The sequence below is a fragment of the Procambarus clarkii genome, chromosome 91 (assembly GCF_040958095.1).
Source record: "Procambarus clarkii isolate CNS0578487 chromosome 91, FALCON_Pclarkii_2.0, whole genome shotgun sequence".
In the NCBI taxonomy this organism is placed as follows: Eukaryota; Metazoa; Arthropoda; class Malacostraca; order Decapoda; family Cambaridae; genus Procambarus; species Procambarus clarkii.
Window position 1 is genome coordinate 13,147,478 of NC_091240.1, and position 13,964 is coordinate 13,161,441.

Here is a 13,964-nt window from a genome sequence, read left to right on the forward strand (position 1 = left end):
CCCCTATTCTGGTGAAAATTGCTATCAAAAGCCAAACTAGTGGATCGCCGGCTATCCACCCATCAGTTTTGAGGCTGGATGTCAAAACCCGCGAAAAGCCGCCAACCGGAGAGAGGGAGGGTTGCCAGGGAGCCTTCGGGTCACACTCGGAAAATGGTGTTTCATTATATTCAACGCTGGTTTTCTGGGGGAAGCCCCGTTGGCTCCAGGAGCTAACTACCCACAGAGGAAAGTCTAAGGAACTGATCCGGGAGACGAACACCATGCACCCCTCAACGGAAAGCGAGACAACTGGCTCCAACCGCAAGCCCAAGGCAACACAGCGCCGTACGGGCCAGGGAACGACACGAGACAATGAGCAGCCAGGCCACTGTATGACCACCAAAAAGCCCCGTGCCCGAAGTCTGCAAGGACACGCCGCCAAGACAACAGCAAGAGCAGTGAATCCACGAACGTGAATCTACGAATGCCACGGGCAAAAAACACAGGCTGGCCAGCCACAATAACACAGAGGACGACTCGGGACACCTTCAACCGCAAACAGGGAAGAACGGAATCGGATCAACCCAAGGTGCGCCCAGGACTCAGAAGCCGCAGTGCGCAAACAGCAGCAGAGGGCCGCAACTTAACACAAAACATGACACACCCCCGGCCCAACCAACCAAGCACCAACAAACCAAGGACACTCCCCGGAACGCAGCAGCCTCACCCCGTGCCGGAAAAACTTCTGTACTTCCCAATTCCCCACACATGGCCCAGTGAGGGCTGTTTAAAAAAGTGCCTATGACGACAATGATGGAGGAGGTCAATGACCCTAGCTAGAATTCGCAGAGTCTTGGAAAAAACGAGCCCCTGCAAAAGTGAGCGACTAATATTTAAAGCTCAGAATGTGACAGCGTTTGTTGTAAAAAGATATCATACTAGATTTATCATAATACCAACAAAGTAAACAACTCACCCTGGCATCCAAGGCTTTGAGTCGCTTACAGCTTTCCTGGTACTCATCTTCCAAAAGCTCATAGTTGTAACGCAGCTTTACTTCAAATGGATCATCACCTATCTCCATTAACCAGCGTCGTACCTGTAGATTATTACACAAAGTAAAAATTCGAGAATTATTAGAAAATTTGAGTAAAAAACCAGTGTTGAATGTAATGAAACATCATTTTCTGGGTAAGACCTGGAGGCTCCCCGGAGCTATCCAAGCTGATATGCTAATGTCAGACTTTAGCATCAGTCATGTGTATGGAGTTCCTTGGGCCTACAAAGGACCATGAGCTAGAACCTGGCTTCCCCCTCAGAGAGGCATAGGGAGCAATGGCCTATAGAAATCCCATGTGGTTGGAAGCATTCTATGTCTGCCATCGACCGGATCAGGCACCCAGAAAGGTAAGCATTCCAAAACAAACCCCTATTCTGGCAAAAATTGCTACCAAAAGCCGAACAAGTGTATAGAACTCCGCAAAAAAACAAAACAAGCAAACGAGCATGACGTAACATGTTGCTGCGCAGCTGTCTGCGCAGCTCCCCCCTCCCCGGGAGGGGGAAGGGGGAGCCCCAGACCCCCATGCCGGCTATCCACCCTTCAGTTCTGAGGCTGGATGTCAAAACACGCATGCTGAAACAACTACTGGAGCCAGAGCACATAACCGGTGCCTATAGCATCAGCCAAAGAACTGATGGGTGGATAGCCGGTGTGGGAGGTCTGGGGCTTCCCCTTCCTCTTCCCGGGGAGGGGGGAGCTGCGCAGACAGCGGCGCGGTGACGTGTGACGTCATACTAGTTTCCTAGTTTTCTGTTGGGGAGTTCTATCTACTAGTTCGGCTTTAGGTAGCAATTTTAACCAGAATAGGGGTTTGTTTTGGAATGCTTACCTTTCTGAATGCTTGACCCGGTCGATGGCAGACATAGAATGCTTCCAACCACACGGGGGTTTCTATAGGCCGTTGCTTCCCTTGCCTCTCTGAGGGAGCCAGGTTCTGGCCGTGGTCCCCGGTAGGCCCTAGAACTCCATACACATGACTGATGCCAAAGTCTGACATTAGAATATCAGCCTGGTAAAGCTCCAGGGTAATCAATTTTGTCAATTCCTGTTACTATTTCATGCATACTGTAGTAACCATATCACCTCTTTTTCTCCTGATTTTTGTTTGCTTTTATATATTTAATGCCTCTAGCCTTTCCTCGTAACTCTTGTTTCTTGGTCTCAGAAGCCATTTAGTTGCATGTCTCAGCAGCTTTTCCAGTCTACTGATGTACTTCTTGAGATATGGGCACCTTACAACTGCTGCATATTCCAATTTTGGTCTCACAAAGGTTGCGAACAATTTCTTTAATATTTCGCCATCCATATATTTCAAAGCAATTCACAAGTTGGAAACCATAGCATAGGTTCCTTGCACAATGTTCTTTATGTGTACTTCAGGTGAGATTTTTCTGTCCAGAACCACCCTCTAGATCTCTTTCTTTATCAGAGTTCTTTATAGCCTTTTCAGAAGATCAAACTGAGATGGGGTAAGTAAAGTTCCCACGCTGAAGGAAAACCCCTCAGAAGACCAAGACGGGTTGAATGGCACCCATGGACCTCCTTTGGTCCATGGACCCAACAATCCACGAGGCCTCAGCCACGGAACACGAAGAAATTGGAGGAAAGAACCAGGATCCACATCAGATGCCTGAAAAGAGACTGTCAGCCCCCCCCCCCCAATGTGGGACATTCTGCACTTTTAGAATCCCTTAGAATGGAAGGCACTAGCAATGGAATGAATTCCATTCCAGGAAGGAATGGAATCCTTGACAAGAAGCACTAGCTCAACTACCTTAACTGCTGGAAAGGAAGGAGCAACCCCCGGAGGCGGCCCCACAACCAAAAGCAACCTAAAATATTGTCTTCAGCTGGTACAGAATGTAACTATTGAGAACAGACAGGTACAGAATGTAACTATTGAGAACAGACAGGTACAGAATGTAACTATAGTGAATAGACAGGTACAGAATGTAACTATTGGGAATAGACAGGTACAGAATGTAACTATTGGGAATAGACAGGTACAGAATGTAACTATTGAGAACAGACAGGTACAGAATGTAACTATTGGGAATAGACAGGTACAGAATGTAACTATTGAGAACAGACAGGTACAGAATGTAACTATTGGGAATAGACAGGTATTATTAAATTAACAGCCTCATGTCTAGACAAGTGGTATTAACAGTCTCATGTCTAGACAAGTGGTATTAAGAGCCTCATACGTGCAATTATGTACTATGTACGACAGTAGGGAAATGTACTTATTACACTTAGTATTAAACTGTACTGTCAATTCGGAGGATGGCTTGGATATTCATACTCATAAAATAGCTTTATTCAATAATTCAAAGCATGATTTTTGCATGAGAATGATGACATGTGCAGCACTCAATATGGCCTCCTATATAACATATTCTGAACAGATGAAATAATCCATACATTATATTTATGTTTAGAAATATCAGCAGCTTTGGAGTCCCTGGAAAATTTCAGTAGTAAATACCTCTTAAAAAAAACAAAAAACCTTTACTATAAAAAATTATGCCTTAAATATTTTTAAATAATATTCTTACCCTTATAACTACATCAGGTGGAAGTAGACTAGCAGCAGTGAAGATCTTTGGCTGATGATTATGTACCAATTTAATCCACTTGATCACAGACAGCAGATCATCACTAAATGCATCAGCAAAATTGAACTCGTATGAGAATGTTAGCTTCCAGGTGTCCACCGTTAATTTCCTGTGAAGGAATTATCAAACCTCAATATTAAAATCAGGAACAAATTGAGACTTTATAAATTTGCATATAAGTCTCATTATTATTATAGGAAATCAAGACATGGAAGCTTCATGGCAACATTTCAAAAAGATCATCACTGAACTTGTTCAAAAATTCATACCAAGAAGAAGGAAACAAACCAGTGTTGAATCTAATGAAACGCCATTTTCTGGGTGAGTCCCGGAGGCTCCCTGGAGCTTACTAGGCTGATATGCTAATGTCAGACTTTGGCATCTGTCATGTGTATGGAGTTCTGTGAGCCTACCGGGGACCACGAGCCAGAACCTGGCCCCTGCCTCAGAAGAGGCAAGGGGAGCAATGGCCTATAGAAACCCCCGTGTGGTTGGAGGCATTCTATGTCTGCCATCGACCAGGTTAGGCACCCAGAAAGGTAGATGTCCCAAAACAAACCCATATTCTGCTGAAAATTGCTACCAAAAGCCGAACAAGTGGATAGAACGCCCAAAAAGAAAAGATTAAACGAGCATGACATCACACGTCTCCGCACCGCTGTCTGAGCAGCTCCCCCCCCCCCTCCTCGGGAGGGGGAAGGGGAGCCCCAGACCCCCACCCAGCTATCCACCCTTCAGTTCTGAGGCAGGATGTCAAAACACGCGAAAAAACTGCGACTGGGGAGAAGGGAGGGATGCCTCCGGGTCTCCCCCAGAAAATGGTGTTTCATTACATTCAACACTGGTTTTCTGGAGAGAAACCACGTCGGCTTCCCGGAGCTAACTAACCACAGAGGAAAAGTAAAGGGGCTTAACCGGGGTTTTCGGCAGGCAGTCGCTGCTCACTCCTCAACTTGAAGTCGAGACAACTGGCTGCAACCGCCGACCCAAGCGACACAGGCCCGACTAGGCCCAGGAACGTTCACGAGATATCGAGCAGCCAGGACCCTGTATGACCGCCAAAATCCCCACGCCCGAATGTCAACCCAAGACATGTCACCAAAAACGATGGCAAGAGCCACGAACTTGGAAACGTCATGGGCACGGTGATAGACTGCAGGTTGGCTAGCCTAAACAACCATGCAGATGACCTGGGAGGCCCACACCCGCGAACAGGAAAGAAGGGAAACCGGATCAACCCAAAGCGCATCCCCGGACACAGAGGCCGAGGCACACAATTAACGGCAGAGGGCTGTAACCGGACACAAAGCATGATTCACCTCCGGCCCAACCAACCAAGCATCAAAAACCAAAGGACCCCTCCGGAAAGCAGCAGTCACATCCCTTGCCAGAAAAGAAGGAGACGGCTGCAGACCAACAAATCTAACGCCACGACCGAAGGAGCAGAAAACCCCTGCGCCGGAGGAGAGCATGAAGCTCTCTGACCCGACCCCTACAGACCAATGCCAACAGAAAAAGAGCCTCCAAGAAACAGTCCTGAACCGAAGGGGCTACAACAAACCGTGGAGAAGAAAAGAAAAGTGAGCACCATGTCCATTGACCAGGACGGCTCAGGCGGCGCATGAGCAGGCCGGAGGTGAAACAACGCACGAGACAGCCTGCGAAACGGTACAGACATAACATCAATACCGAAAGCAAGCTGAAGCAGCTCCGCCAGCGCTGCACAAAACGAGGCGACAGGATGGGGCAAGATAACGGCCCCGAGCCCCCACAAAAGAAGGACAAGACCATGCCAACAATGCAGCTACCTAAGAAGAGACAGAAGGAAAAAGGAAGGACTGCCAAAAAAACCCACACTGCCACCAAGAAGAAGCACACAGGTGTGACACTATCAATGAAGCCACCCGAACACCAACAGAAGGTGAGAGACTCGAGGCAGAACAATAGCAGCCCCGCCACGGGCCAATCAAGCCTTAGAAGACTGAGAGTGAGGTAATTACACAAGACTGAGGTAATAATATACCCTAATAATATAGGCTTGCTCTGTTTGCTCATGCCTGGTCTCACAGTTTGTGGGCTTTTAGTTTCCGACGGCCTGCGGTGGCATTGGGTGGCCCATCCTCCTTTGGGGAACTCTGGGCTGACGGGGCAGGCCTCTTCTCCTGTGCTCTGTCGGGTCATCTTGGAGTAGGTGCACTTGGGCGTGATCGAAACAACGACATCTCTCAGGTGGGTTTCTCACTTGTTCCCAGTCCCGAAACGGGACTGTGCAGACCTGCAGTTCACTCTGGACTTGTCACGTCTGAAACCCTTGCTCCTAATTTTGGATGACTACTCTATTCCAGAACGTATTGGCACGTCCCAATTCATCCGGGGGTTCAGGGATTGGCTCGGTTTTGTTGTGGGGCATCTCAGTTACCGCTTTCACTGTCTCCCGTTCGGGTTGAACCTGGCTCTTTGCGTGTTCACACACCTTACCCGGGTCACAGTGGCATGTCTGCATCTTTCAGGTGTTCGGGTGTTGGCCTATCTCGATCACTGGCTGGTATGGGCTCCCAGTCAATCCATGTGTCTGCTCACCAGGGATTTGGTTCTTTTCCAGCTTGCCAGGTTCGGGTTCCTGGAGAACTGGAGGAAGTCCCATCTGGTCCCCTCTCAGGTTCGGACTTGGCTGGGTCTTATGTGGGACTCTCAGACCGCTTCCTGGACTCTTCCTCTGGAGTTTCTCTTTTGGCTGCAGTCCCGCATGTGCTCGTTTCTGGGGGGCTCCCGGATCACCATTCGGTTGCTCGAGGGTTTGTGCAGGAGTCTGAACTTGCAATGATGGCCTATCCACCGTGTCAGGTTAGGCATCGTCGGCTGTTCTGGTTCCTTCGGGGGCAGCCCTTCCAGCTCTCACGCGATCATTGGGTTCGACCCCAAAGGGCCTTGCGTTGGCTGCTGCGTCGCCGACTTCCTCGTTGGGTTTTTCAGGGTTCGGTGCTTTAGTGCCTACCCGAGCCCTCGCTCGATGTGTTCACGAATGCGTCGTCTCTCGGCTGGGGCTTTGTGACCAGTGCTCACCAGGCCGGCCAGGGGCGGTGGGGTCCATCCTTCCATCGGGCCCATGAAGATGGTGAGGCCAAAACCGTCAATAGTTTCAAAGTGTTATATTACAAAGAGTACTGGGAAGACAGGACACCACAAGCATAGAATACTCTAAGGTAATTACACAAACACACTAACTACATCACTTCCCTCCATCAACAGGTCTTTCCTCTAAGTCCCTAAACATAAAACCTCAAGAAAAATATCTTTGGATGTAATGATCATAACCAGCAATGTCAGAAAAGCAATCCAGAACAAGGTCAAAGTAGACAGTCACATACACAAGGTGACAAACTTAAGTGAAGGGAGATCAACTCAAGACCGTCTACATGGGGACCAAAAGGCCAAATCACTACTAGTCTCCAGAAATCAAAGTGTGGTGTATGCAGGCACAAGTTAGGTGAGAAGAGCACCGGGTGAGTGAGAAAGGTGGGTCACCTTGCTGGAGCACTGGTGATTTGTGTTAACATCTGAGTAATTGAGCTTCTGTGACCACCTTACTCCTCTATGGAGTAAAAGTTATTTTCAGTGTGGGTTGATATCTGATCCTCATATATTTCCCCCATCTCTCTGATAGAAAGAACAAATTTCTGGGTAGGTAGAGATAGTCACAGGTGCCTAGTGAGTCAGGTTTAGCTCTATATAGCCATTAAGAGGGTTCCCAGAAATAAAAGTAATCTGTACTAACCATGCCTTATTGTGCTTTTGACTAAGTTCCGGCATCGATTCACGCTCTTCGCGGATTTCTCTCGACTGGAGGGCCCGGGAGAGCTTGCCACCAGTTAGACACATTACTTTGTGTTCATCAAAATGGATCTGAGTGAAAGAAATTTCTTATATACTGTACTGTACTAATAAAATTTCCCACAATTAGAATACTTCAATAAAATCAATTTACTTGCTCTACTTCATAACTACTTTTAGTTAGTGCTAAGTAAAAATGCACAAAAAGCATTGATAAAACATTTAAACACACACATATTGTACTAGATTTGCACATCTATTGCAAAATGTAATAAGCATAATTTGTAAAAAGACAGTAATATATTCAAGATTCATTACCATTGAAATTTAGTTTAAGAACTACATTTTGTAATTGCACTACCATATCTGGTATATCTTAATTTGAAAATCTCAATGAAAAAACATGGAACGAACTGGTTGAGAAATGGAGTTACCTGAAGTTCTTCTGACTGACAGGATATTCTGCCATTAGCCATCAAGTAGGTTAGATCACCTATAAAAATATGAATTTCAAAACACATGTTTTAAGTGAATAGACGAAGGTTAATAACATCATTTAGAAGAGCTTGGAAGATTTACAAACAAGTTACAGGTATCCTTGATCTTTTTGTGTTTAGATAATGCAAATTCAGACATGTGCAATTTCTTATTAATACAAACAGCTGAAGAGTTCATGGGCAGATTTTTCTTTGTTATTTGGTGTGCAAGAATCAAACAACTAGATTACTGTGGCATTATGGCACCTCCCAAGCACTTTATATTATATTTACTGTGTTCATAAAGTGGCAGAAGAATTTAGCAATCAAATTCAGGTAGCAGCTTCAATGAGATAAAAATGGGGAGAAATAAGACTTTAGGTGGTCTCTGGAATGAAGCCAAATTTTTCCCTTACAAAGTTAACCTTACTTTGCACAAGGTTTTATGAATGAATTTAACGAAGCAAGATTGAGGGCTATCTGTTATTTAAAAGTTAATAAAAATTGAGGTGGCCTCACTGTGTGTGTGTGGCTGCCACTCTTGTTTTGCTCACCATACTAGCTTAGTGGTTCGCTATGGGCAAAACATATGTACATGGGTATATATAGTGTGTGTATATAGTGTAAGAACAGCAACAGGAGAATGTTGAGAGGAGCTATTTTGGTGAGGGAGGTGACGTAATCGTAGCGTTGTCTGCTGTGTGATTTCTCATGCAGTGTATGGTGGCCACTGTACTGTTTGGACACAATACCGGCTTACTTGCATAGTTCTGGTAAATAAAACATGTAGATACGTGTTCTTCCTTCTATTGATACTCGTCCCTCTCTCTGGCTTCGCTATGTTGATGACAGTTTTGCTTTATGGCCTCATGACCTTAGTCTTTTCCAGCCTTTCCTCTCCTCTCTTAACAATCTGGCTCCTTCTATCCATTTCAAAGTTGAGTGGGAATCTAATTCTCTCCTTCCTTTTCTTGACGTTCATGTTCACAGCTCTGTGTCCGGGTTCTCTTTCTCTGTCTACCGCAAACCCATGCACAGTGGCATGTACATTCACTTCTTTTCCTTCCATTCTCCTTCTGTTAAGAAAAGTGTCCTCGTCTCTCTTCCTCCGCGCTCTACGCATCAGCGACCCTCAGTTTCTTGATTCTGAAATTGCCCTTATCTACAAATCATTCTCTCGCCTTGGTTACCCTTTGCATTTCATCAACTGTGCCTACTCTCAAGCTAAACGAAATTTCTTTCATCCTAAACCTGCTTCCAACACTAGCACTGTACTATGCCTTCCCTTCATATCTGAACTCAAAACTTTTACCAATACCTTTCGTCCTCTTGACATTAAGCTCGCCTTTCGTCAAACTAACACACTTTGTAGCAATCTAGTTCACACTGCTCCTCCTGCTTCTAATGCTCCTGGTGTCTACTCTATTTCCTGTTCGTCTTGTCCTCTCCAATACTTTGGCGAAACTGGCCGTACACTGAATGACAGACTTAAAGAACACAAGAGAAGTGTCAAGTCTGCAGACACTAACAATGCTCTCTTCTGCCATGTGAGGGATTCTAATCATCCCATTGATTGATCTTCCTCCAAAATAATCTTTCCTGCCTCTACTCTATACAGACGCCATCTTGTTGAATCGGCTCTAATACACAATGTACCCAACATGAACTTGAGTCCTGGCTTTGTTGCTGTGGACTCTTCCCTTTCACAGTATATACTCAAATGCTCTAATCTTTCTAACAAACGTGACCTTACATAAGCTTACCCTTTCCATTTACCTCTCTTTCTCTTTTCTCTCTTTTTTCTGTTCACTGTCTTCTCCTACGTTCCCTCGTTTTCCTCTTCTCATTATTTTCTCCTTCTCTTTCGGCGGTTATAATAGGAACTGCCTCGTATGGGCCAATAGGCCCTCTGCAGTTCCAACAACTAGCCCCTCTACTACACCTTACTTTGCTCCTCATCTCTCGTGCCTATTTATTGCCTGTCTCTACTTCCTCATCACAATCGACTTGAGAAGGGTCCAGGACGGACCGAAACGTCGTCGTCCCTTCACATTCTAGTGTGGTCTGGTCATCATACTTTACCCACGTTATTGTGACTCATCGCCTGCAAACTACTGACAGTTTTGGCCTCCACCACAGTTTGTTCCAACTGTCTACCACTCTGTTTCCAAAAGAAAATTTTCTAATTTTTGGGGGGCACCTCTGTTTTCTTTTCTCAAATCTGTCCCCCCCCCTTGTTTGTTAAGTTGCTGGTTTCAGGAATTCCTATGTCAATTTGGTCTATTCCTGTTAGTATTTTGTAAGTGGTGATCATATCACTTCTTCTATCTTCTAGTTTCGGTATGTTTAACGTACTAGTCTAATAATTCAACATATATATTTCAAGAGATCTCTGTTGCCCTACTTTGAATGTTATGAACCACTCTTGGGATCAAGATGAATTCTTCCATGACAAGCATCAAAATGTCTTTCTTAGAAAAAATGTATTTCATATTCACTCAAACCCTGACTATTTACATAAACGTATTATCTAAATGCTAATCTCAACTTAAGAGAGCTGAGGTAACTATTTTTGTTTTAAAGTTTGCTCTTGCAAGATAGATTTGATTTGTAGGTAAACATACTTCTTACCAAGAATGAAAAACATTTGATGACGCTTTGACAGCTCAGCCCCAACTCGAATATCTCCTCTAGCAATCAACTGAAGTTGAAGGCCAGTTTGCTCTTCTGCTTCCTCCTTATTTGTAACCACGCCAGATCCTTCTTCATTTTCTGGAAAAAAACAATCATAAAAAACCCACCAGTGAATGTAATGAAACTCCTTTTACTGGTAGACCCCCAATGGCTGCCTGTAGTCTTGCTCCATACTACAAGTCACATCACTTGCAAGAGTTCTGTTTGGCCTACAAGAGATCAGAGCCAGAACCTGGGCCACCCTCACAGAGAAGCAGTGAGCAAATGACATTCTGCCATTTCCCCGTGAAAGCATCCAGAAAATCAGCAAAGCTTTAACGCAACTGCTGGTTTCACAAGACTCAGTCTCAAAACTGCAAAACAACTTCCCAAATGATTCAACCAAAAAAAAAAAAAAAAAAAAATTCACACAAAACTAGCTCAAATCCATTAGTACCAATTGCCACTACCAGGTGGCCCGGAATTCGGTTCTCTACCAGCTCACCACTTGGTTTTGGAGCAGATGATAACCATCCCAACACACCAACAAATCCAGAAAGGAGGGAGAGAGACAGTGAGCCACCGGGGCTCCACCAGAAAGAGGCATATCATTACATTCTAGCCTGGTTTTCTGGGAGAGCCCCTTGGTAGCTCCTGGTAACTAAATAACCACAGAGCAAAATAGAGACTTAACAGAAAAAAACAGCGTTGAATGTAATGAAACGCCATTTTCTGGGCGAGTCCCGGAGGCTCCCCGGAGCTATCCAGGCTGAATGGATATGTATAACTTTCTGGCATCAGTCAATGCATGGAGTTCTTGCCTACCGGGGACCACGAGCCAGAACCTAGCCCCTCTAGAGGGGCACGAGGAGCAATGGCCTATAGAGACCCCCCTTATGATTGGGAGCATTCTATGTCTGCCATCGACCGGGACAGGCACCCAGAAAGGTAGGCGCCCCAAAACAAACCCCTATTCTGGTAAGCTATTGCGACCGAAGACCGAACAGGTGGACAGAACTCCCCAAACGAAAATTAGCTCTTATGACGTCGTCATGTCGCCACGCCGCCGTCTGCGCAACCCCCCCCTCCCCAGGAGGGGGAAGGGGGGAGCCCCAGACCCCACTGTCGGCGACCCAACCATTAGTTCTTAGGCTGGATGTCAAAAACACGAAAAACATCGCCGACCGGAGGGAGGGAAGGATGCCAGGGAGCCTCCAGGACTCACCCAGAAAATGGCATTTCATTGCATTCAACGCTGGTTTTCTGGGGGGAGCCCCTTCGGCTCCCCGAAGCTAACTACCCAAAGATAAGGAAAAACAGGGACTTACCCGGGTGACGGGCCGTCCTCACTCCTCAACGCGAAGGCGAGACAACTGGCTGCAACCACCGACCCAACGCAACAAAAGCCCCGACGAGGCCCAGGAACATTCACCAGGTAGCGAGCAGCCAGGACCCTGTTCGATCTCCAAAAACCCCGGGCCTGAATATCCACCCAAGACATGTTGCCAAAGACAGCCGCCAAAGCAGCAAACTTACTGAACGTCGTGGGCCCAGGGAAAAAACGCAGGCTGACTACACTAAGCGCATGTAGCCCCGGTATTGATGAGGAACACCTGGCCACTGTTTTCGTTTTTACCATGTGGGGTTTGTTTTGTTATGCCTACCTTTCTGGGTGCCTAACCCCGGTCGATGGCAGATAAGGAAAACCCCAACCATAAGGGGGTTTTCCAGGGCCATTGCTCCCTGAAACCTCTCTGAAGGGGCCAGGTTCTGGCGTTGGTCCCTGGTAGGTCTGAACTCCTTAGATAATGTCCTGGTCTAATATAACATACATTAGCCTGATAGGCTCCAGGAAGCCGTAGGGGCTCCCCACAGAAAAGTGCCTTTGTACGTGATTCTAGGTGTTCTGGTTCAAAAATATTTTTTCTAGTGAGCTCTAGTAACCATCTTTGACTTGGGCCTCTGGCAAAAATGTCAGGATTTTTGGAAGGGAAATGAGGACTAAATTTTCTATAAAAGTCAACAGAAGTCAAATCATTCATCAAACCTTACTAATGGTCATGGAATTGACGTTTTTTGACCTAATTATAGCTAAATTTCTTTGTTTCCATAACAATATTAACTCATATGCTTTCTGTCCCAAAACTAAAAGCTTGTCCACAGCTAATGCTCTAGTTCCCAGTTATGATGCTCCAGTGTTTCAAATCTATACTTTAGTGTAGGAACTCCATCATACATCACATCAGATGATCAGATACATGCCTTCCTACGCTTTAGTTAACCACCTTTGTTCTTTACTCTCTACTGTCAAACATTAAATGAAAAATAAACGAAAGTAGCAGCAGTGATTGATTAAATTACTAGCACATGACTAATGAATTTTAAGCATTCACCTCTCTCCACTACATACCAGGAACTGGTTTGACATCCATATGGAAAGAAGCCAGTTCTTGTGTTAATGTTAGGAGAGTCATGTGGGTTGTGGTAGACCAGGTCAGGTGAAGCTGCTCACTAATGTCTATCAGCAATTCTCCATTGATCATCTCCACAACCACCTCACTCACTTGTCCACATTCACCCTGAAAAATAAACCCATGTAGTTAACTGATAATTCTAATAGAAAGAGGAAAGGGAGGGGACAAGGGTAGAAAAATGGTGAAAGAAAACAGCATTGAATGTAATGAAACGCCAGTTTCTGGATGAGTCCCGGAGGCTCCCTGAAGCTATTTTGCTGATCAAGTGCCATCAGTCGCAGAATTCTTTGTATGCCTATCAGGGACCACGAGCCAAAACCTGGCCCCCTCACAGAGGCGAAGGGAGCAATAGCCATAAACACTTTACACTTTACATGTAAAGTAGGTTATCTTGCCATGCAGAAAATAGGTGAATTAAAACGGACCATTGTCTGGTTGAAAATCGCAAGTTATGTCCTCATAAGCACAAAAGAACTCTCCCAGAAAGCAAGCAAACAAGAAAAACATCGTCCAACTAACTCCCCGCTCATTAGCTCCACCCCCCACAGGGGAAAGGGGAAGCTGGCCTAGGTTAGTCAGGCCGACACCATCCAGTTCTTTGAATGGTGAAACCTGCTAACCGGAGTGAGGGAGGGAGGGTGTCATAGAGTCTCCAGGATTCACCCAGAAACTTGAGTTTCATTACATTCAATGTTGGCATTCTGTGGGAAGCTCCGTCGACTACCTGAAGCTTTTTACCCCAAGAGAAGGAAAACAGGAAAGAACCCCAGGAGGTGACAGATCCACAGAGCGCAACCTGACAAAGACAGCCGTCCGCCACAGAAACCCCAAAGCAACACAACGCAGA

General features: G+C 45.7%; 1 protein-coding gene across 1 annotated transcript in view; it reads right to left on the reverse strand.

Annotated features, from left to right (window-relative positions):
• Window positions 1-13,964, reverse strand: part of hob (bridge-like lipid transfer protein family member hobbit) — a 118,498-nt gene that overhangs the window by 65,498 nt on the left and 39,036 nt on the right. The window contains exons 14-19 of the mRNA XM_045768139.2: window positions 13,054-13,222; window positions 10,602-10,742; window positions 7,929-7,987; window positions 7,439-7,566; window positions 3,604-3,772; window positions 959-1,081 (exon numbers count right to left, since the gene is read on the reverse strand). Coding sequence (XP_045624095.1) covers window positions 959-1,081; window positions 3,604-3,772; window positions 7,439-7,566; window positions 7,929-7,987; window positions 10,602-10,742; window positions 13,054-13,222 — 789 coding nt within the window. The remainder of the gene's footprint in view (window positions 1-958; window positions 1,082-3,603; window positions 3,773-7,438; window positions 7,567-7,928; window positions 7,988-10,601; window positions 10,743-13,053; window positions 13,223-13,964) is intronic.